The following is a 24614-nucleotide window of genomic DNA, read 5'->3' on the forward strand; positions in this document are numbered from 1 at the left end:
AGAAAAATAAGTAGGGCCGGCCCGATGGCTCAGGAGGTTGGAGCTCCATGCTCCTAATTCCGAAGGCTGCCAGTTTGATTCCCACATGGGCCAGTGGGCTCTCAACCACAAGGTTGCCAGTTCAATTCCTCGAGTTCCACAAGGGATGGTGGGCAGCGCCCCCTGCAACTAAAATTGAACACGGCACCCTGAGCTGAGCTGCCACTGAGCTCCCGGATGGCTCAGTTGGTTGGTGCGCGTCCTCTCAACCATAAGGTTGCCAGTTCGCCTCCTGCAAGGGATGGTGGGCTGTGCCCCCTGTAACTAGAAATGGCCACTGGACCTGGAGCTGAGCTGCACCCTCCACAACTAAGACTGAAAGGACAATAAATTGAAGCTGAACGGCACCCTCCACAACTAAGATTGAGAGGACAACAACTTGACTTGGGAAAAAGTCCTGGAAGTACACACTGTTCCCCAATAAAGTCCTGTTCCCCTTCCCCAATAAGAAAAAAACCTTAAAAAAAAAAAGTGTTGATGAACAATATATACCACTTCCATGACCTCTTACTGGCTGGTCTAACTAGTCCATCAGGATTATTCGCGTAACAGACTCAAGGACAACTTGAAGTCAGCAGGGAGAAAAGCAAATACTACAGCCTTATCTTGGGGCCTCCTGGTGACTATAAGGAGGGAGACCTTAGGTGTCCTCAGTCTTTTTTCATCACCAGCTTGACAACAGGATGAAACTCCTTGTGCTGGCTGCTCTGCTCACAGGTAGGCAAGTCTTTCCCGCACCACCCACTTCATGGGCTAAGGTCTTAGTCCTCTGGAAAGGGGGGCACAGGTCCCAGGGCTGGCCATACCTGAATTTTTTATCAAGGACCCTCTGTGGGCCTGAAGAACTCCCATCTTGGGGTTCCCTCAAATCCCCTTACAGCTGGCACCTTTCAACCAGCCAAGCACTTTCTTTAATTCACATATTGATTATTTCATTCATTTAACTCATCATATATTTATTGAGTGCCTACTGTGTGTCAGGCCCCTGGGGAATATCAGCCCTGGAGAATAAAAGCCTGTCTTTGACTTTATGGTCCTTTGAAAGAGAGGCATTCAATAAACAAGTGGATACAGATTGTGAGAGGTACTATGAAACAAAGAACATGACAAAAAGTGACAATGAAGAAAAGTGATAGCAGAAGAGCCACTTAGCTTGGGTGGTCAGGAAAAGCTTTTTTTAAAATTTTATTTGTAGGAAGGGCCTTTTTGAGGAGTTTCATTTAAACTAAGATCTTCCAGGCTTTTAAAAAGCAAGATGACAAGTGTGCCAGGCAGAGGGAACAGCAGGTGCGTGGGCCTTGAGGCAGAAAAGAGGTTGAAGATGGGAGGCCACAGAGGCCTCCTCGCTATTCCTTACACTCCTGCCTGCACCACCTCAACCTCACCATCCCCCACTCAACCCCCCATTTTAGATTCTTACCCTGCTCCAATTTTTCCACCCTCTAACACAATATCTGATTTTCTTATTTATTACATTTATTGCTTATTGGTTTTCTTCCCCACTAGGATCTAAGCTCAATAAGGTTATAGAACTTTTATTTGTTCAATGATGTATCTCCAGCTCCTAGGTCAGTGATTGGCCCATAGTAGATGCTCAAAAATATTTGCTAGATAGATAGTGGGGATAATTTAAAACCATCTCCATTGAAAAGGCATGTTCACACAAAAAACTAGTATACTGTCGCGTCCAGCGTAACACGGGCAGTGAGAGAACGAGAAGGGGTGGCAAAGGGTTAAGAAAGAAACAGAAATCAAGAAAGTTTTGAAACAGGGGCCAACGGTCTCACAGCCTCAAGGGACTAAGAGCCCCGAATCGGGCTGCCTTGTGGCTTTTATTGATGCACATACAAGAAAGTAGCATTGTTTTTTCTAGGGTCTGTGAGTCTCATACACGATACCAGAACACTGGTTCAAACCAACCACCCTTGCCTGTCGAAAGTCCCATGATGTATAAATAATTATTGTTTGCACCTCCCCAGGGGACAAAGCCTTTATGTTGAAAACTTACTGAGATGGAGAACTGATGTTATCACATCTAGAACCACTTCCCAAGTAGGATGTGGGAAGGAATACAGCCACAGAGGCAGACGCTCTCCTTAGACAGGGAAAGATGGGGGGCTGTGCCCACCTCTATCAACCCGTGAATTCTCCTGGTGGTCCCCACACGACTGTGCCTGTCTTAGGTCGTTCCTTTCTTGAGGAATCTTACCCATCATTGGCTACCCAGCCATCCTTTGGGGCCAAACAAGGAGATAGCAGAAAGGTGAAGCAATGTCCCTGAAAGGAATAGTCTCACAGACTCTTCTTTCTTTTTAGGGGTAGGCACGAGGGGACAGACGGGCATGCTGCTGTGTGACAACAGTACACAAATGTTCATAGCAGCACTATTCCAATAGTCAAAAAGTAGAAACAATCCAAATGTCCATCAAGTGATGAATGAACAAAACGCAGTCTATCCATAGAGTGGAAGATTATTGAGCTATGAAAAGGGAAGAAGTACTAATATATGTTATAACCTAAAGGAACCTCAAAAACATGATGCTAAGTGAAAGAAGCCCGTGTTACACAGGCCACATAATGGTACGATTCCACTTATTTGAGGTGTTCAGAATAGGCAAATCCACAGAGACAGAAAGCAGATAAGTGGTTGCCAGAGTGGAAAGGGTGGAAAGGGGAGCTTGTTAATGGGTACAGGGTGTTCTTTGGAGGGTGACGACAATGTTCTGGAATTGGTGGTGATGTTTGCACAACTCTGTGATCATACGAAAAACCACTAAAGTGTGCACTTTAAGTGGCTAAAATAGTGAATTTTATGTGAATTTGATCTCAGTGAAAAAAATTGTTAAGCTTTCATAAAAAAAAAAATCTGTAATCACTTTACCAAGTTTTTGTCTCCAGCTCTCTTCTGAGGAGAGAACTGGCAGAGGTCAGGATGGGGGGTAGGTGGGTGGGAGGACTGGGGGTGGGATGGGTCAGCGTGGGGTCTGAGAAGGCGGTGGGGTCCTGGGGTGTTGGCAGAGCCAACCAGGACAGCTTTGAACTCCTGCTGTATCTTCTTACAGTGGGCGCCGTCGAGTGCGGCATCAGTCCGCGGGCAGTGTGGCAGTTCCGCAACATGATCAAATGCACGATGCCAGAGAGCGACCCCTTGAAAGATTACAACAACTACGGCTGCTACTGTGGCCTGGGTGGATCCGGCACCCCTGTGGATGAACTAGACGCGTGAGTGATTGAAGTGCAGGGAGAGTGGCGTGCTGGTGCTATGGGAGGAGGGCACAAGCCAAGGAGCTCAGAAGGAGGCACAGAAAGAGGATTTGCAGATTTGCTAAGAATAACATATTTTCACCTCTTATAAACAACTATGGTCTAAGAGGACCATGAATCCAATGCTCCCTATTGGGGACGGAAAGCGGAACGTCACAGATGTGAGGTACTGGATGTTGCTGCCCTCTAGTGGCAGGACATTGCAACACAGAACATCACAACCGCTACTCAATTGTCATCTTCAGAGTATATGATCGTACTGTATCCCTGCAACCATTTTTAAAGTCTCCTTCAATAAACATGATAAAAGGACTTAAATTTTTTTCACGCCAAAAAGCCAATATCTTCCCGAGCATGTCAGCTAAACCACCACTTGTTCCTGAGAGAGTGGGTACAGGCTGCCCGGCTGCCCTGTGCTTCCTTCTCCTGCCTCAGCTCTGTCCCTCCCCTTCTCCAGGTGCTGTCAGATACATGACCGGTGCTACGACCAAGCCAAGAAGCTGGACAGCTGCAAATTCCTCCTGGACAACCCCTATACTAAACACTACGCATACTCCTGCTCTGGCTCAGAAATCACCTGTAGCAGTATGTTGACCCTTTTGTTGACTTGTAGGCCCTCAGTAGGCAAGGGGGGATATAATGGTAACGATAGACACAATTTATTGATCATTTTTTTGGTGCCAGAAAGTGTACCATGATCATCCCCATTTTACAGACGAGGAAACTGAGGTTCAAAAGGCTGAGCCATTTGCCCAAGGGCACACAGCTCGTAAATGGTGGCATTTGAGTTTTGAACACAGGTCTGTCTATGTGACTCCAAAGCCTCTCCTCTTAACTGCCATGCTATACTGCTTTGTTATTGCATAAAAAGAGCTCAGAACTAGCATGTATTAAAGTCTTAATATATGCCAGTTACTAGGTGAGGCGTGTATATGAGATAGGTTTTATTAACCCCATTTTACAGGTTAGGAAGCTGAGGCTCAAAAATAGTCACTTGCCCCAAATCACATAGCTTATGAGTGATAAGGTGGACATTTGAACTCAGTTGCTTCTGATTTCAAAGTCTCTGGTCTTAACCACTAAGTTCTGCAGCTCTCATGGTGAAATGTGTCCCTCCATGAAGGCAGTTCTGAAGAACAGACAATTCAGAGAGATGAAGGTATTGTCACTACTGTACAAACAACACTGGAATAACCATAATTCAAATCCAAACATACCAAGAAAAAAGTTACCTGGAATCTCACCATCCTAAGAAATAAATGGTTTCATGTTGCCATGTTCCTTTTTGCCCTTGTCTTTGGATTAAGGTTTATGCCATTTGAATTGTGGCTACACCTGCGTCCCTAACCCTAATCTCAAGTCCTTTGTTCCTTCCTCACAAAACACTTTCCATGGAATATCCGCTTGGGTCACAACCTTATTCCAGGTCTTTCTTCAAATGTAGCTTTCTCAGTGAGGTCTTCCCTCACTGCATTTTTTAAAATCACATGCATACTCCCTTCATCTCTCCAGCATTCTCTGTCTTCTCTCTCCGCTTTATTTTCTCCACAGAATTTATCAACATCCGATATATTTAGTTCTTTATTTTCTATCTCTGTAACGGAAAGTGGGATTCATAGGAACAGGGATTGCTATCTGTTTTCTTAACTGCTATATCTCCAGAATCTAGAGCAGTGCTTGGCATGTAGTAGGTGCTCAGTAAATATTTGATGAAGGCAGAGGCTGGATACGACCTTGCATTCTGCTTTTTCTCACTTATCACTATATTATGACCATTTTCCTGTATTCCCCCATAGTCTCCATTGTTATTCCTTTAATTTCTGCATAATGTGGCTTAATTTGCTTACATAGTCCCCTGCTAACAGGTTCTGCTCCACATTGGAAAGTCAAATATATGGGAACTCATATCTTTACACTACAACTTGACTGGCAAAGTTTCCTTGCTATGGATTCCGGACTTCCTTACAAATCGGATGAAAGCTCTGGAGCCTCTCCCCAGGGGAAACATACTTACTCTCACACACATATATTTTTACAAATAATTTCTTTTTAATGTAGCTGCCCTCCCCCACCCACCAGGTCAAAAAGCCTGCATCACAGGGTGTTTGTTCATATTAATTAACAATAACTTGCTAAGTAATTATCTCATTGTTCACTTTGTAATCTAATTGCTAATTTATGCTTCAATGAATGTTCGCTGGGCAAAGAAAACATTTGTGGTTTTTAAAAGAAAGGAGTAGAGACAAACAAAATTTTAATAAGATTATTGAAGGTAAGCAGAGATACACAATTAAATTATGGATAATAAAATTCAAATGCATTTTAAATGTTATCTGTACTATTTCTTTTGGTTACAAAAGTAAACAAGGCAAAAAAATAATGTAATTTCAAACTCTACAGAAATATACGTCATGAAAAGTGGAAGGCACTTGTAATCCTACTACCCAAAGATAACCAGTTATATAGATAGATAGATAGATAGATAGATAGATAGATAGATAGATAGATAGATATCTTCAAATTTTTAAGGATTTCCTAGTTATTTCTTCCTCTAATAAAATATCTTGGAAATGTTTCCACATACAGACATACTTGATTCTTTTAAATGTCTGTATAATATTCTATTGTAATGCTATTCTGTAATTTTAAAAATATGTGCTTTAAAGTAGAGCAATTGGGTTACTAAACTTCACTAAGTTGAAATGTACAATGCTTTGCTGCCTTAAGTGTATGTGTTAGTGTTTTCCATGTGGTTTATAATTGTTTGCCTAGGCTATCAGAGATCTGTAGCTACATGGGTGTTAAAAGCAGTGAGCTCATTTAGGGGTATGAAATAGACAAGACTTTCCAAAAGGCAACCATCACACCTAGGATCTCCAGATAAATCACAGGTTGCCCAGTTAAATTTGACTTTAAGATAGACAATGAGCAATGTCGTAGCCTTTGTCCCAAGCATTGCATTCATTGTTTAGCTGAAATTCTGGTATTTTTATTTGCTTAATCTGTCAGCCCTGAATGTGCACCAATGGAATGGCCACTGAATTACTCCGGTTAATTCTTCCTGCCCCTGGATTGTACAAAGCAGGATCCACCTTGGCTCAGTCCTCTCCTCTTGCTCTTTTCCAGGCAAAAACAAAGAGTGCCAGGCCTTCATCTGCAATTGCGACCGCAATGCTGCCATCTGCTTTTCAAAGGCCCCATACAACAAGGAGCACAAGAACCTGGACACCAAGAAGTACTGTCAGGACTGAGTATTCCCTCTGGAAATCATCATCCCTATGGCTTTCACCTTACGCTGTACCCTCCAATAAAGCACCGTGTTGAAAGGGCTCACATTTGGAGATTGTTTTATTCTCTATATACTGAACATGACTAAGCCTCTTCCTAGTCCTTTATGAGCATCATTCCTTCCAGTCTTAGATGTTGAATTAGACAGATATTTCCAGGAAGTGAGCACCATGAGACCAGAATAATGATTAACAACTGTTGACTGTTTAACTCTGTGCCAGCACTGTGTGTCTTGTCTCTAAATTCTCTGGACTGCCCTGTAAGGTTTTGACACTATTAGCAAATCCTACTTTTCTAAGCTAAGCCTCTATAAGAGAAGTCACTTGCCCGATGCAATGCATCTAGTAAGTAGCAAAGAAGGGATCTGAACTCAGCAACTCCAACAGACACACACTCTTAACCACTACCCTGCCCTGCCTGAAGCGGTGGGCTCTGGTTTCAATGGGAGCCAGATCTCTCCCTCTCTCATTTCTCTGCCTCCATTTCCAACTATGTAAAAAACAATTTTTTCAACTCTTTTCAAAGACTTCACCACACTCTACAAGCTGATTTTTACGTTGCAGTCATTAAATGTAATAAACAATAACAGCTTCTACTTCTTGAGCACTTGCTGCATTTCACTGTGCTAAGGGCTTTTCACATCTCATCTCATTAAATATTCAGACGAACTCTGTGAGATCGATATTATTGCCCTCATTTTATGGATGAGGAACTAACAGCTCAGAGAAGTTAAGTCACCTGCCTAAGATCACACAAATGGCAGAGTCAGGATTTGTTTTGACCAGATCTGTCTGATGGCAACGCCTGAGCTCTTAACCACTAAGTTACTGGGCTAAGTTTCTCTATTAGGATTTATGACTATACTGGCACCAAAATTCACCAGAGAGAGTGGGGAGGGGAAGAGAAGGGAACTGAATTAGAAAAAGCAAAGATGAGAAAGGACAATGTGGACTATGAGAAGCCACCACTGAGTAGATTTAAACCACTGAAGGCTGACAGAATAGCAGCCACTGCTGGGTGTATGTGGTGGGCAGCAAAGGAGTGTGTGGATTCATCTTTCAAAGAAGGGGATGTGTGTGGATTTGTCTTTTCGCCCAATTACTCCCTCTTTTCATTCACCCATTCGATGAATAGTTATTGAACACTCACTCTGGGCCAGACACTGTAGAAAATGCTGAGAATACAATGAATTTAGGGCTGGCCTCAAGACAATAATTTATTGTTGGTAGCTGCCTGTAGTTTAATGTTTTCTGAGACTTTAATTTTCTTCCCTTCAAACTGGTGTATGTTGTTTTATATGCTATGCTCTATGCTCTCAACAGTGCCAAGCACTGTGAACAATTACTCCCTAATCCTCCCCACAGTGCTATAGTTGTAGGTATATTACCTCCTCATTTTACAGATGAAGTAACCCGCTCAGCGGCAAGTGACTTGTCAAAGATCACCCACTCATAGGTGGCATAGCTGAGATTGGAACCCAAATCTGGATAAGTTAGAGGAAAAGTGCCATCACATTGCAAACTTGCTGGAGGCAGAGTGAGGTAGGTGTCTTAATGATTTTTGTATCCCTACCTTCCTAGTACTGCACTTGACACACAGGGGGCACTCAATAAATAGTTGCTAAACGCTGAATGATGTGTTGGTCGTTAGCGCTCAACTGTTTTCAAATTTAACACATTTAGATTGATGGCCATTCTGTTCACACTGTGTTACAGTAGGATTGCAAGGGATAGAAAAATTACGTTAGACTTGGCCTCAGCCTTCCACGAACTGTAAAGGTCATAAATGTCTTTCTTCAATGGAAAAAAACTGCAAGCCCCTTTTGGATGGAAGAATGGTCAGATTAAAAAAAAAAAAGTTGCTTATTCCCACTTCTCCCCCCCTCCCCATGATAAAACAAACAACAGAGAACTCAGTCGAGTTCTCAAGCTGGGCTCTAAAAATATCCCGACGTAGAAACCTTCCTCCTTTTTCATTATCCCAAGGGTTTGGGGAGACAGAGAACAAATTCCTTTAACACTCTTTTAATGAGCATCTGCTGTTCCCATTATAGGAAACAATATGGGAAACACTAGAACAGTGGGTGGGATGATTCAAATGAATAAATAATGGAATAAACTGGACTGAGAGTAATTTGAAGTCTGGATTATATCCTAGCAGCCACAATATCTTCACAGTGCTTAGTACATCTCGCATGCTCATTCAATGATTGCTTAAAGAAGATACAGGGCCGCGCAATGGTTTGCGGCAGTCGAGGGAAAAACCACGTGGCCGTATTTACCTTTTGGATCACGTGATCTTCCGCGCCCAACCCTGTCAATCCGCCAGCCACACTCCAGGGCTGGAGGGAATTCGAAGTAAAAAAAATGTGATTGGATAGCTTGTGGGCACGTGGCTCCCGATTCCTCTTTTCTATTGGTGAACAGGAGTCCAGCTTCTAACCTACCTCCGCGCCACCCAGTCTCAGGCCCCGCCTCTCCCTGGTATAGGTCCCGAGCCAGCGCACAGCGCCTGCGTAGTGGTTGGTAATGGTCACCTGAGGTGGCGTCTCAGGCAAGTGAGTACGTGGTACGCTCTTCTCCTGAGGCAGAATCCCGCGGGAAGGACAGAGTAGGCGGGTCGAGTGTGAAAAGAAGGTGAACACACGTGGGTGTGGTGATGGGTGCAACTTTCCTGCCATGTTCGTCCCTCTCCGGGTCTCTCCCTGCGCACACCCTCCTGCTCCCCCAGCTCCCCCTGCCAGTTTCCGGATGGTCTAACTCCTTCTTAGCTTTTATTCCGGGGACCGGAGAGGGCCAGAGGGGGCCGGGAAATGGGGTGTTGGGAATCAAAGTGGGGGGAAAAGGAAGAATGGCCAAGGAGGGGTGAGGGAGTTTTGGGTGGAGCCAAGGGCCTCTGGGGCGTCCCAAGCCCACACTTGAATCCCCACCTCCACCTTCAAGAGCAAAAAAAAAACACGGTGAAGCGATTTGCAGGTCTAACCTCCATGCTTTTGCGTTTGTTTCCTCCGCTTGGGATGCTCCTCCTTTTCCGCGGGGTGAATGCCTGCCTGTTCATCTTACAGGACCTAGCTTGGGTCACTTCGGGAAGTTTCTTACCTCCCAAAGTACAGTTGCTCGGTTACCCCACCGGGTTTCTGCAGCATTAAAGAGAGGGAACTCAGAACTGGCCCGACCAGGTTTGATTACTGGCCTGATCACCCTAGGTGACATTTGGGCAAGTTACATAAGCGTCAGGATTCTTATCTTTCAAAAGAAATAACTGTGCAGATCATAGGGTTGGTTGTGGGAGTTAGGTGAATCAGTGCGTTGTAAAACGCGTCTTGCAGTGCTTCTTGTATAGTAAGTGTTTAACAACTACTAGGAGGTCTGACAAGTTTGCGAACTACCCAATGTGCTTACGTTGGCAGCACTGTGCTAACAGCTCGGTAAGGTTTCATAACCTTGGTATATCAGTGTCTCAGAGTGTGTTCATGTCGACGTATGGCGGGGTCTTACTGAGTGGCGTTCATTATAGTCGTTGCGTGGTTTTGTGTGCTGTTGTGAGAATGAGCTTGAATTAGAGCAACAAACAAGCATTAAATTTCTTGTTAAACTTGGCAAGAGTGGAAGTGAAATCAGGGATAATTACGGGGATAGTGCCATGAAGAAAACGGCAGTGTACAAATCGATTAAACATTTTACTGAGGGGAAAGAATGCGTCACTGATGAAAAGCAGTCAGGGTGGCCAGTAACAAGCAGAACTGACGAAAACATTGCAAAAACTCCTCGAATTGTGCGTCAAAATTGTTGGGCTGACTGTGAGAAGCATAGCAGACCAAGTAAACATCGATAGAGAAACAGTTCGGAAAATCTTAACTGAAAATCTTGGCATGAGAAAGCTGTGTGCAGAAATGGTTCCGAAGGAGCTACCAATGAACAAAAGCAAAGGGAGTTGTTAGCCAGTAAACAAGTCACTGTATTGGAACACCCTCCCTACTCACCTGGTCTGGCCCCCAGTGACTGCTTTCTTTACCCGAAGATAAAGGAAATGTTGAAATGAAAACATTACGATGACATTCGGGACATCAAGGGTAATATGATGACAACACTGATGGCCATTCTAGAAGAGTTCCAGGGGGTAGCTGGTTAGCTCAGTTGGTTAGAGCGCAGTGCTCTTAACATCAAGGTTGCCTGTTTGATCCCCACATGGGCCACTGTGAGCTGTGCCCTCCACAACTAAATTGAAACAACTACTTGACTTGGAGCTGATGGGTTCTAGAAAAACACACAAGTAAATAAAAGTTAAACACAAAAAGAAAAGAAAAAGTTCCAAAATTACTTTGAAGGGCGGACTAGGCACTGGTGTTGGTGCATAGCTTCCCAAAAAGAGTACTTTGAATGTGACCATAGTGATATTCAGCAATGAGGCATGCAGCACTTTTTCTAGGATAAAGTAGCGAACTTAATTGTCAGACCTTCGTATTTTCCCAAGGGAATGGAGAAGGAAGGATATTCATTTATTTTCTTTACAAAGGCTTAAAAAGACAAACACAAAGATACACAAAAAGAAATGTGGCTCTGGGGAAGATTCCTGTGAGTTTAGTTAAAGGAGTAAATAGGGCACAAAAGTTTGGCAGGTATCATGGCTTCCTCTCCCACCATCCCACCCTCCTCCTGTATCCTAGTTACAATGGCTGACATTTTCTTACTGTTTGCCAGGCACTGCTGTGAGCTTCACACACATCATTACCTTGTTTAAGCTTCATAACAGCCCAATGAGGTAGCTACTATCATCCTCATTTATAAAAAGACTGAAGATCAAACAACTTGGCCCAAGTTCACCTAACTAGTAAGTAGCAAGAAATGGATGGAAATCTAAGTCTGTCTGTACCTTAAGAGTTTAAATTCCATGCTGCATTCCTTTACTGATAAATTGAGAGGGAAATAAACCACTCTCTTTTCTTGGATGAGTTTAATTTTTTTTCCTCATGAAGTAGAATGTATTTGTTTTGTGAGAAAAATAAGTAAAAAATCTGCATCTTAGAGTACCATCTTGAATCTCAGAAAGGATAATATATCCAGAATTAACTGTTATATCTGGTGGCAATCTCTGCTGTTCCTAGGAGCAGGGAGACCAATGCATCCTGATTTTAGCACTGAAAAGGCCTGGATCTCAGGAAACCCCTTAGTACTGGGTAATCTGGGACAGTTGGTCACCTGATGTAAGAGTGTTGAATTTCTTATCGCTCCTTCCTTTGATCCTCTGGGGAAAAGTTCAGCATTCACTGAAGACTGACCTTTATGCAAGCCCAAGCATCTCTTGGGGGGGTTAATTCTTATTGAACTAATGTGTTGTAAATGCTTCACCAGCTGCTGTGGGTATAGTGTGCTCACTAAATGCTATTATTTAAGGGAGAGGTGAGAGAAGGATATTCAATTTATGACGGCATAAGAAAGAAAATATGAGTCAGTGGGAAGGAGGATTCAAGTGTTATGTACCTGTTTGACTTTGTAACACCTACTTACTAAAACTGGGATCGCTAAGCAGAAATGTGGAAGCACCTGAAGGAGAGCGTGACCGAAAAGTCATGCCTAAAGCTGGGCTTACGCCGTTAGACCCATGTAAGCAGGGTAGTGACAAACTGGTAGTGCCAGCTAGTAGATGTTATTTAAACCCAGGGCACTTATAGTGGGTTAGGAACGGCCATGCTGGTAGAAAGCTAAAGATGTAAAGTAAGGAGACATGACAAACATCAGCTTCAGGAAATACCACGTTCCTCTTGAACTAAATTTTTTGGAAAAAAATTATCAGGAGGAAATATGAGCAAACGGAACATTCCTAAGGCCCTCAAAACTTGGTTTCATGAATCATGCCAGCATTAGGTGATGAAACAACCTGCCTTCCCTCCCTGAAAACCTAACCTCCTCTGTACTGCCCACCACAGTTTAACCGTTCCTGGTCTCCTTGGCCAGGTGTACTGCTAGCTTCTGCTTCTCCTCCAGGCTGACTTCTTTCTAATCATAATCTTCAGACAAATGAGAAGCATTGTTGTTTAAAAAGAAAAGAACTGGGAGGAAAATCCACTTGGATTCTAGTCCTGGCTCTGAAACTATGTACTGTGGCCTTAGGTAAGTCTGGGTCTTAGTTTTCTCAAAAATGAAGGGGCGAGGGAGTAAATTTCTCTCATCCTGTCATTCTATGCATGATTCTGTGACATTTCCTGGTAGACAGTAAGGGTGGGAGAAATAGCACGTCCTCTGAGAGCCACTTGAGGGAAAGAGGTTGTATCTTTGTAGCCTTAGTACCTTCATATAGTTTCTATCAGTAACCATTGGTGAGATTTGTGGATGAGAATGGCTTGAGATTCAAAAGACCCAGATTTGAATACAGTTATTGGTACGACTTTGGACAACTGAGCAAATCTGGTTCAGAGCACCTTAGGATCTCCGTCTGCAAAAACAGTTGGAATGAGATTTCCAACAACATTATGAGCAAGGTTTTTGGTGATGAGTAAACCTACAGTGGTAGAGGTGAAAAGAAGTCTGTGTTTTCAAGATCTTGGGTTATCCCAGTTAACTGAAATTTGCTTCCTAGGCAGCTGCAGGATGAACATTTATTGCTTGCCCTACTTGTAGACAAAAGACTACCTGGAATAGGCTGTGATTCTTTCATCCGCTTCACCTTTTGATGAGATTGTGCAGAAAGCTTTAGCCTGGTACAGTGATTCTTCCTGGCTAACACAGTAATCAAACAAGTCTTGCTGCTTCCCTCGGCAGAAACAAATCAATTTAAGATCCCACTTGGGAATTCACTGTTTCCTCTCTACAGACCAGGTTCAAGGCAGGTGTCTCTTTCTGGCTGAAATCAAGCAGAAATCCTTAGAGAACCATGTCATAAAGCCCCATTTACTTTTAGCTGATTAAAAAATATAAACGTACAGCCCACATACCTGGTGTGCTATTTAAGAAAGGATTCCCTTATTTCTTGGTTAATAAATTCATTCATAGCATTGTTCATCTTTTCAAAAAATATATTAAACCGGTTCAGTTAAAGACATTTAACCGTTTGGAATTATAAATGAAGTCATTTCCTTCTCCCCTTACCTCCCACATTAGTGAGATCCCTAGGTTAGCACTCCAGAGACCATTCTGGCCTACATATTTCCTGGGCCATCTCTTCTGCCGGTGAGATAAAAAGGAAGTGAAAGCACTTTTCCTATCAGGAGAAGCTGCTGCTTTGAAAAAGTCTTTCTTCAGGGACAAATCTCATCAGCCTGAAGATCTTAACTCCTTGGCTTTGAAACCTGAGGTGTTCAGAGATGGGCAGGCAGAGAGATGTTGGTTTGCTGCCCTCTACAGGCGGCACTCGAGAGCTTCGATTAGTTGGAGGAAGAAGGGATGAATCCTTAGGGATCTGAAAAGAAATGAAAGGAGTTAGTGCCAAAATAAGCCGAGGGGGGTGGGAGGAACAATTGGGAACATCAGCCTACCGTTCAAACAAATACAGCATTTAGGACATGTAAATATGGCCACTATATGTTGTTAAGTGAAATAGGATGTAATAAACTAGTATGATTCACTTCTTGTAAAAACAGATTTAGTTATAACAGAATGTTACACTTTGGTATCTCAGTGGTGCGATTATGGGTAATTTGTATTATATCCTTTTTACTTATCTGTATCATCTAAACTTTCTACAATATGTATTATTCAAGTAATAAGAAACTAGTTAAAAAAGTAGTTGTGCCAAAGGGACTTCTCACGTGCTGAATGTTCTGTTCCTTGATCTAGATGTCTTGATCATGGAGCTGCCCACTTATGATACATGCACTTCTCCGTTTGTGTAGTTCAATTAAAAAGTGGTTGTTACAAGAACTCATTCATTGCTAGTGGGAATGCAAATTGCAAAGCCACTTTGGAAGACAGTTTGGCAGTTTCTAACGAAATGAAACATTTATCACATGACCCAGCAGTCTTACTCCTTGGTATTTATCCAAATGAGTTGAAAACTTCAGTCCACACAAAAACCTGCACACGGATGTTTATAACAGCTTTATTTATAATTGCCAAAAACTCAAAAGCAACCAAGATGTCCTTCAATAGGTGATGGATAAATACTGTGTGCGTGTACAGAGGCAAGGAGCATATGGAGACTCTCCACTTTTCTGCTCAATTCTGTGAACCTAAAACTGCACTGAAAAATAAAGTCTATTTTAAACAGTTGTTGTACCCTTCTAGGAATATACTAAAAACACTACACATTCAGTGAGGGAACTGTATAGTATGTGAGTTATAGCTCAGTAACGTCTACTTATATTTTTAAGTGGTTGTACTCACAGATGAAAATAGATACAAAGTACTGACACATGCTATAATATGGATGAACCTTGAAAATATCATGCCAAGTGGAAAAGCCAGGTACAAAAGGCTATATACTATATGAAATATCTAGCATAGGTAGAAACAGAAAGATTAGTTGTTGCCAGGAACTTGGGGGTGGGACGGGGGTGGGGAATGACGGCTAATGGATATAGGTTTCTTCTTGAGATGATGAAAATATTCTGGAATTAGATAGCGGTGGTTAATGTACAACTCTGTGAATGTACTAAACACTAATTGTATACTTTTAAAGGGTGAACTTTATGGTATATGAATTATACCTTAATAAAGCTGTTATTTTTAAGAAACGGAAACAAGTTATGGCAGATTTTGGACCATTGTTTTAAATAGCTATGTGCCTAGAATTTGAAAACCATAGTATTTCAAACACTATAGCTTAATGTAATTAGAAAACTAAGGATGGCCATACATTAAGAAGCCTAGAACCTTCTAGATTTTGTCAGTGCTCTCAGTTGAATAGGGACTGGAAGCTGATACCTGAGAAGGCATTTACCTTCAGCAGCAAGATGCAAGTGAAAGTCCCAGCTCCTGGCTCGGGAACAGGCTGTGGTCAGTGTGGGTCTATTAAAGGCAGCAACTCTCCACAACGAGAATCCAGTTTCAGACACGCCCAGGCATCCGACCGTGTGGGCCCAATATTCAGTATTGCAATTGGTAGCTTCTTCTCCCGTGCAGTGAGGATAAACCTGTAACCAGAGTACACCTGTACGAGGAGGAGACACAGGTAAGAGATTTCAAGATGCAGAAAGACATAAACCGGGGCAGTGACCAGCCTGAGCAAGTCAGGTACCTGCAAGGACGATCCCACCACCAAGAGAGAGTCCGCTTCTTTGACGCGCCTGTGCACAAAGTTGACCTTGTCAGGGTTCACGGTGTCCCCGAAGAAAACGACATCTGGTTTCAGAGGGCCCCCACATCGAGCGCAGGACGGGACCTGAAAGCTCTGTACCTGCTCCTCCGTGAGAAAGACATCACCATCAGGAGCCAGGCCCTGGGCCTCCGCACTCCAGGTGGGGTTCAGGGCTTCAAAGCGCCCCTGCAGCACCCCACGGGCAGTCTGCTCACCGCAATGCAAGCAGAGGACCCTGAAACCAAAAAGGGGGCCAACTGAACGATCTGTCCTGTGGAGGCATAAAGCGGCCAGAAATGTGTAATCCCCAACCATTTTTCAGCCCCTCCATCATCGTTTCCTTGTCCTAACACCCCCAGTTTTTTCCCCATTGTAGGAACACCTTCTCATGACCTCTTTAGCTACCACCGTTTCTCAGCTTCCTTCCACTGCCAACCTTCTAGAATGAGTAATATACACATATGTACGTTTCCTTACTACACACTCTCTGCTTAACCTTTGGTCAGCTCATTTTTATACTTCACACGACTGCAAATTCTTTACCAAATGATTTCCTTAGTGCCCAAACCAGTTTCCCCCTCCATTCTCTGCTGTGCTCATCAGCTGTAGTTGTCACTATCCATCACCATCCTCTCTTTAACTCTCTCTTCCCTTGATGTCTGTGACATGGTGCCTTCTGGTTCTCTTGTCACCTGTCTAATCAAGAGAACGTGAGCTCCATGACAGCAAGAACTTTGAGTCTTGCCCTGTCGCAAGACCACTGCTCTTGACCACCACTCTGCCCACCACCTACAACAGTGCCCACTCAATAGCTGTTGAAAGAACAAACGGTTGTTCAGTTGGTTCCCCCTCTGCTCCTCAATCCTCCAGCCTGTTTTCTTTCTATGTTCGTAACCTTGGGGACACTCCATTTTCACTGCTTCCATGCCTCTGTGCTAATGGTTTCCTCCTCTGCATAGGACTCCCCTCCTGCTCTCTCTTCGAAACTCAAGTCCAAGTCCCAGTCTTGACTGTTCTATCAAGTTTACCTTCTGTCTTCAACCACTCCTCCCCAATTTCTCCATCACCATCATTTCTCGTTACTTGGGCTGAAACCTTTGGAAAAATTCGTTACTCCTTTTTATCTGGCCAACCATCAAATTATGTTGATTTTTTTTAAAGGTCCCCTCTGAAATGACAAGCAGTCTTGGATTCGTTTTAAAATAGTTAATAAGAGATAAGTAAAGAAGGGATAAAGGCAACATAAAATGTTTGAATCTGGGTGATAGTATAGGGGAATTCATTACAGTATTCTCTACTTTTGTAGGTGTTTGAAATTTTCATCATCATAAAAAAGACAAAAAAACCCCACAACTTTTAAAATAGACCCAAAGCCATCATTAATACTCTCATTCCCCTGTTGTCACCTTAGTCTGGCTGACCCTGAGCCACTCTTTCTAGTCCTGTTTAGCCTTCCTCAAATGCTACTTTTATCATGTTGCTCTCTTGCTCAGAAACCACTAATAGACCCCTTCGGTCTCACAAGAGACGCAAATTGCACTGCATGATTTTCAGATGCATCCATGAGTTGGGTCTAGCCTTTCCAGACATCCGATTTCATACTAGTCTGGAGGCCAGACCAGACTCCCCTGGGCTCTACAAATTCCTGTCATTCAGAAAGCCCTTTTTCCCTTCCTTTGCCTAGTCAAGCCTGAGTCAGTCTCAAGCCCCACCTTACCCATAAAAGCTGTCCTCATTTCTCCAGTCTTTACTAAATCTGTTTCTCTAACCTTGTAAAGCATGTCGATCAAGGACCACAATTTAACAATAGTGTGGAGTTGTCATTAAACATGTTATTTGTGGGTCTCCCCAAACAGATTACAAAGTTCTCACGTATAAAGTAGACCATGTGTTATACTTTGGTTTTGATCCCTCCACACCACCAAGTAGCACACCAGTACACACCACATGTTGCAGGCACCCAATAAACATTTTATGATCGGCAGGAGGATCTCTGGGGCTTAAAAGATAAGGAAATGGTCTCCAATTAGCTACAAGTTATTGCCAGGGCCACATGTATTCATTCCATCAATATCTACTGGCTTCTGACTATATGCCAGGCTATACTGTGTTCTACGTGTCTAGGCACCAGATGCAGCCATTTGTAGCATATGCTGTTAGTGCTCTGCTCGTCGTCCCCTCAGGACACCTAAAGGCCACTGCACACAGTTCTCTTTTAAGCAACTTCCTGTGGCCAAGGAAGCCGCCTCTGGAGGAGCAGAATCAGTATCGGAGTCAATGCCCCAAGAGTGACCTTCAACCAGTGAGGGATGGGAGATGGTGGATAAACACCCCAGCTTCCTTCACTTTCAGTGAGACAATTCTGAAGCATCCTCCCTAGACAGTGAGAGGGCCCCTCACTGGATGGAGCTCCAGCTGCCCATAGGAGTAACCGTTCTTGGCTTTCCTCCCTTCTCTGTTTCACTCCCTCACTGAGTTTGCTGGGGTCAACTCCGAAATAAACACCTTGCTCCCAAATCCTTTTCTCAAGGTCTAACAAAGACAACAGTGAGCAAGATGGCCAAGGTCCCTGCTCACAGAACACACACTTCTGCGTTCAAATTGCTTAGACCTTCCTGCACCTGTGCATGGATCCGTGGAGTTCTGTCAGGCGCTGACTACCCGCCTTGGTGTGCAAGGCATCCACATTTTGGGTCACCAACCAGTGCAGCTTTCCGAGTCTCTCCCAGTTGCTCAAAGCCCAGTGTGCAGGGTTAGGCTGGTGGGAGGAGAACCGAGGCCAGCCCACGAAGTTTCTCGCCCAGTACCGCTGGCGGATTGGAGCACTCCGTACAAAATCCCCATGCTGGATGGGCCTCCGGTCAGTGCGGGCATAAAGTCCCACCTTTTCTGACCTGTAGTCTGGGATGCCCGACTCGGTGGAGATTCCCGCTCCCGTCATCACTAGGAGTCTCTTGGAAAGGGTGATGAAGCGCTGTAATTCTTTGACCTTCTCAGGGTCCACAGGAGGACTTGGCGGCACAAATAACGCAGTGGATGCATGTGAGTACTGCCGGCTGTGCTGCACCACGCAAAGGCCTTTCACTGCCCTGAAAGTCCACCCAAAATTCATCCTCATTCTAGAGAGAAAGAAACTTCATGTGAGAAACTGATTGATTGATTGAGTGAGTGATTGATTTACTGAGGTATAATGGACATTAACGTATTAGTTTCAGGTGTACAACATAATGATTCAATGTTTGTATATATTGTGAAATGATCACCACAATAACTAGTTACATTCGTCACCACACAGTTATAAAAAAATTTTGTTTCTTGTGATGAGGACTTTTAAGATTTACTCTCTCAGCAACTTTCGAATATGCAATACAGTATTATAAACTCTAGTCTCCAGGCGGTACATTAATTATATCCCCATGACTTACTTATTTCTCCACTGGAATTTTATACCTTTGAGCATCTTCACCCATTTCCCCCACCACCCAACCCCCACCTCTGGCAACCACCAATCTGTTCTCTTTATCTGTGAGCTTGGGGTTTGTTTTGTTCTTTTAGAAACTGGTTTTTAAAAACAGAGGTAACCATCAACCGATGAATGGGTAAACAAAATGCGGTCTATCCACACAATGGAATGTTATTCAGCTATAAAAATGAATGAAGTTCTGATATATGCTACAATATGGACAAACATTGAAAACATTACGCTAGGTGTAAGAAGCCAGTAACAAAAGGACAAATATAAGATTCCACTTATATGAAATGTCCAGAATTGGCAAATCTGTAGTGATAGAAAGTAGATTAGTAGTTGCCAGGAGCTGGAGAAAGGGAGAATGTATCAGAACTTCGTTCATTTTTATAGCTGAAAAACAAAGGTAGGATCTAGGCACTGCACACCAACAGCTGCTAACATTATAAAAATAAAGGACCAGAATTATGAGACTCTTGATGGACGAACACGTCACCACCCAAGATGTCTGGACAAAAAAACTGAACTTGATTCTAATCAAGTCTCTAGAGCTAATTAACAATTAGGAATACAGAGCCCAAAGCAATGTGGTAGATGATACCATTTGTCAATCAGCAAAGTCCAGACTATGGGAAACTCTACAAGGACAGACAAATCAGTTTCTCCAACCAATAAATTGTGTGTGAGAGAGAGAAAGAGATATGAAGCCGAATTTATAGATGAAAAGCGATTTAAAGACCAACCAATTGTAATATCTAGGCCTTCTTTGGATCCTGATCCAAACAAACTTTTAAAATATGACATTTATAAGACAATTGGAAAATTAAACATTAACTTAAAAAAGTCCTCATCCTATAGTTACATGTTGAAATATTTGGATGAAATGATATATCTTGGAGGATTTGCTTCAGAATAATACGGGGCTGGTGGAGTAGATAGGAATATATAAATGGAACAAGTTTAATCAAGAGTTGTTAATCATTGAAGTTGGGTAATGGGTCCATAGATGTGGGTTCGTTATATTATTCTACCTCCACGATAAAAAAAGTTTTAAAAGGTAATCCCTTAGACGAAATGTGTGGCTTGCAGATGTCCTAGTATGCTCTGGATAGTGGTAGTACAGGAATGCCAAAAGCCATGAGATGAAGGAAAATGATTATATCTTTCAAATATTTTAAAAGCTTAAGAGATATCAGAAGAGTGAGAAGAAGAAAAAAAGAAATAGAGAAGTTTGAAGAGAAGCTAAATGTGGAATGCTTTACCTTAAAGGAAGACTAAACTCCAATATCTGGACCATATCAGCAGTCAGACAGTGTTTGGAGAAAGCGTATGTGAAGTTAAATGTACAAAGTTAATAAGGGCAGGTAACTTCAAAGTACATCTTCCTCATTTTGCCCTAGACCTAGATAAAAATGAAAGTAAGGGCATATGATTATCAAAAATACAGAGATAAACAAGGGCTAAGCTTAGCCTTAAAAAATATAGGCAAACTCTAAATAACTCTAAACAAGAAACCACAAATAAAAGCTTGGGTAGCATCCTTATTTCCCCAAAATAGTCCACCTTAAGTGGGATTCTGGAGCAGGCTCCTGATGAGATTTCAAGACCTCTCCAACTTGTATCTGGAGGCTGCCAACCCAAAAGGTATCTAATAATTAGCAAACTTGCACACTGAAATATGTTAGGAGAAGGGTGATGAGAGAGAGCAGGATAGTGAGAAAGGGCTGGAGGGTAGGAATTTGTTGGCATTGCATACAATACTGTCTTCTGGAAGATAATATCTAGGTATTAGAAAAATGTATTGGAAAGAGCACAGGTTTTCACATATCTAAGAAAGCTATCCATCCAGATCATACTACTTCCTGTAGCAGATTTCGTGCTTATCTGAACAACCTATAGATAATGAATTAATCAATGACTCCAGTAACCTCAAAGGATGGCCCCAAAATAAACAAGAATATCTTTCACTAGAAAGGTACAGCCCCCTTCCCTCCCAACATACGTAGAATGTATTTATAATCTTACTTTGAAATCCAAATCAATCTTTTGTAAAATTTGAAAGGGTGAGAGCTAGCTCAGAATCTGATGACTCGATGCATCTGAACACTGGGGCTCCAGGCTTATAGAGAAAACTGACCCTTGCCAGGAGTGTGCTGGTAAACTGGCTTCCCCGCCTACCCTCCCCCTCAAAAAAAGATAAAAGAAAACAATCCATTACATGGCCAATTTCAGGCTACCAATGGTTTAAATACTGGCTAGCAAATTCCTGAATATTTAACAACTGGCCCTCACAGTACAAACAGATACCAGCACACCTTTCTGCATCCTTTGAAGTTCAGTCTGAAACAACAAGCCTACCCTTTTATTATCTTCTTAATAATCTATTTTGGTCAAGAATTTCTAATACCTACTACAAAATAAAATCTTGTCTCCACCTTGGACTATTTCATAACAGCCCAAGCCAATCTTACCTGCCTGACCTCCTAAGAACCTATAACCAGGGTTCTGTGTTGTACTCATCACATGGAAATTAACTTAAAATGGCTGGTGAATCTGCCAAGGCTTTCTGCGTCCAAGGGAAACTATATTTTGGTTTGTTAAAAAAAAAAAAAAAAAAATGGGGCTCTAAAAAAATAATCTATTTAAAAGAGGGAAGGTGAAGTAAAAATTGGTAAAGCAGCATAATGTAAGGCCTATAGTGTGTTTCCCAGTAACACCTGGCTGGTCAGACTGAATTCCTTATAAATTTCAAAAGGTTAATGGCTTACCCCAATATCCTTTAAATTCCTTAATACCTTGTTATTCCATCTATGACTACATCTAAAGACGTCTCTATAAGAATATATTTATGTTTTTAGTTAATACCACCCCTTGGGGGACTGTGTGTTCCATAAACCTACTTCCCATTTAGAAATTAGAATTATCTTACTTCTTCATACACTAAGAGAAGCACATTTGAGTTCTAGTATGCCAGGTGTTGAAGTTGCTCAGACTTTTTAGGCTTTTTATTTTATTAATGTAATGAAGCACATGCACATCTTTTATTCTTTCATTCCCCCCATATTCTTTTAGTTTACCCTCAACTGCAAACTCTGCTACTACACAGCAAATAGTAGTGAGATCTGGCGAGACATTCTACTCTAGCGTTTCCGCTTTTCTAGCCGTAAAAACAAGGCTTTGACATTACTTGATATAATGCAGAAATTCTCTAGTGACATGCACCCCATATGTAAACATTATTTTATGCTTGGATTTCCAGATCTGGGTTCAGGACCCCGATTTCTCCTTGACATTCCACAGCGACACGTGAAGAGTCCCGATTCCTGAGACCAGAGGGCTTGGGAAAACCTGCTTTATAAGAACAGCTGCTTTCTCTCAGGTCCCATCAATGGGCAAAGAGAAGAAATGGGAAAAATCCCTCACAAGGAATCCACGCAGCCTGCCCAGAACACACTTACCTTTCTTTCACAGCTTAAGGGACATTTCACGTCCGACAGTGGAACTGACTAGCTACACTTGCATTTTGGGAAATGTAGTTCACGGAACTTAAATGATGCAAGAAAAACTACAAGTCCCACAATTCTCTAGGTTTCATAGTTGAGGGACCCAGTTTGTCCAGTAGCGCCCCCTGTGGGCTCTTCCTGGTCAGAGGTTTTGAAGCTTGGTTCGCGACGTGCTGCTCTCACCTAAGCCAATGCGTTGTCGTCTCTGAGAGAACTGTTTAGAGCTTGATGCTAGTATCCTGAGTGGGAAAACGTGCATCCAAACAGCGCTAACTTAGGAATTCATACTCTCTTAAGAGAGAAGCTTTAACAACGGATCTAGATTTGAGTCGCCCTCAACTTCAGTGTTTATGATCCTTTCCACAGGCCTTTCAAAGATGTTCCTTTTTGCATCTAGATGACGACTACACGAATATTCACTGAGCAATACTTTGTTTCATGTTTGAAATTTTTTATAATAAAATGTTGGGGAGAGTGTCACTTTTTTGGAGACTAGTATTTGCATCTTTTTTTTTTTTTTTTTTTAAAGATTTTATTGGGGAAGGGGAACAGGACTTTATTGGGAAACAGTGTGTACTTCCAGGACTTTTTTCCAAGTCAAGTTGTTGTCTTTTCAATCTTAGTTGTGGAGGATGCCGTTCAGCTTCAAGTTGTTGTCCTTTCAGTCTTAGTTGTGGAGGGTGCAGCTCAGCTCCAAGTCCAGTTGCCATTTCTAGTTGCAGGGGGCGCGCGCCAGCCTACCATCCCTTGCGGGATTCGAACCAGCAACCTTGTGGTTGAGAGGACACGCTCCAACCAACTGAGCCATTCGGGAGCTCAGTGGCAGCTCAGGTCAAGGTGCCGTGTTCAATCTTAGTTGCAGGGGGTGCTGCCCACCATCCCTTTTCGGACTCAAGGAATTGAACTGGCAACCTTGTGGTTGAGAGCCCACTGGCCCATGTGGGAATCGAACCGGCAGCCTTCAGAGTTAGGAGCATGGGGCTCTAACCGCCTGAGCCACCCGGTCGGCCCCAGTATTTGCATCTTAATGATTACCAAAACCAAAAGTATTTTGGAAAATATAATTAAGGGAGGAAACATATCCAGATATAGGTTTCTAACAACTCTCCACTTGTATGGAGAGAAAACAAGCAACGAGAGTGAAAGTTACGTCAAACTTCATGAACTATGAACATTTCTGTGGAAATAGCCTCTTTCTTTTAGCCTCTCTCCTCGGAATTAAGTTGTCCACAGAAAACTCTTTTATATTAAACATAATATTACCACATAATCCAGAAGTTCCACTTCTAGGTATATACACAAAAGAATTGAAAACAAAAAATCAAACCGATACTTGCATGCCAATGTTCATAGAAGCATTATTTACAATAGCCAAAAAGTGGAAGCAACTTGTGTCTATGGAAGAATGAATGGGTAACAAAATTCCACACAATCAAATATTTGTCAGTCAAAAAAAAAGAATGAAATTCTGATATATACCACAACATAGGTGGACCTTAAAAACATTATGCTATGAAACAAGCCGGACACAAAAGGTCAAATATTGGATGATTCTGCTTATAGGAGGTACTTAGAATAATCAAATTCATAGAGACAGAAAGTAGAATAGAGGTTGCCAGGGGCTGGGAGGTTGGGGGGAGGAATGGAGAGTTAGTGTTTAATAAGTACAGAGTTTCAGTTTGGGATGATGAAAAATTTCTGGAGATAGCAGTGAAGTTTGCCAACAATTAAATGTTAATGCTACTGAACTGTACACTTAAAAATGGTTAAAGCAGTAAATTTTATGTGATGTGTACTTGACCATAATTAACCCCTCCCCCAAA

At 42.5% G+C, this 24614-nt stretch overlaps 2 protein-coding genes and 1 long non-coding RNA gene across 6 annotated transcripts; 2 read left to right on the top strand and 1 right to left on the bottom strand.

Annotated features, from left to right (window-relative positions):
* Nucleotides 1–597: 597 nt before the first annotated feature.
* PLA2G1B (phospholipase A2 group IB) lies at nt 598–6636 on the top strand. Its single transcript, XM_019727877.2, has 4 exons — nt 598–756; nt 3102–3261; nt 3761–3888; nt 6430–6636. Exons 1-4 carry the CDS (start codon nt 723–725, stop codon nt 6552–6554), a joined length of 447 nt encoding a protein of 148 aa, XP_019583436.1. The 5' UTR covers nt 598–722; the 3' UTR covers nt 6555–6636.
* A 2433-nt stretch (nt 6637–9069) lies between these two features.
* LOC141569175 (uncharacterized) lies at nt 9070–23271 on the top strand. 2 transcript variants are annotated; one of them, XR_012492623.1, is made up of 3 exons: nt 9070–9148; nt 11292–11421; nt 22548–23271. It is a non-coding gene; the product is annotated as an uncharacterized LOC141569175 (long non-coding RNA). The 2 variants fall into 2 exon arrangements; XR_012492622.1 differs by having other exon boundaries at nt 9117–9227.
* Nucleotides 11415–22801, bottom strand: SIRT4 (sirtuin 4). Of its 3 annotated transcripts, none has more exons than XR_012492621.1 (6): nt 22747–22801; nt 20551–20690; nt 18444–18941; nt 15763–16057; nt 15466–15675; nt 11415–13986 (listed from the first exon to the last, which is right to left on the bottom strand). XR_012492621.1 is itself a non-coding variant. In XM_074321392.1 (6 exons), the coding sequence occupies exons 2-6, from the start codon at nt 20583–20585 to the stop codon at nt 13979–13981; spliced, it is 1029 nt and encodes a 342-aa protein (XP_074177493.1). In that variant the 5' UTR covers nt 20586–20690; nt 22747–22801; the 3' UTR covers nt 11415–13978. The 3 variants fall into 3 exon arrangements, 2 of the variants coding, with proteins under 2 accessions (XP_074177493.1, XP_074177494.1); XM_074321392.1 differs by having other exon boundaries at nt 15466–15658; XM_074321393.1 differs by lacking the exon at nt 20551–20690 and having other exon boundaries at nt 15466–15658; nt 22747–22800.
* Nucleotides 23272–24614: the final 1343 nt, after the last annotated feature.

The sequence above is a fragment of the Rhinolophus sinicus genome, linkage group LG16, assembly GCF_036562045.2.
Source record: "Rhinolophus sinicus isolate RSC01 linkage group LG16, ASM3656204v1, whole genome shotgun sequence".
NCBI classification, from domain to species: domain Eukaryota; kingdom Metazoa; phylum Chordata; class Mammalia; order Chiroptera; family Rhinolophidae; genus Rhinolophus; species Rhinolophus sinicus.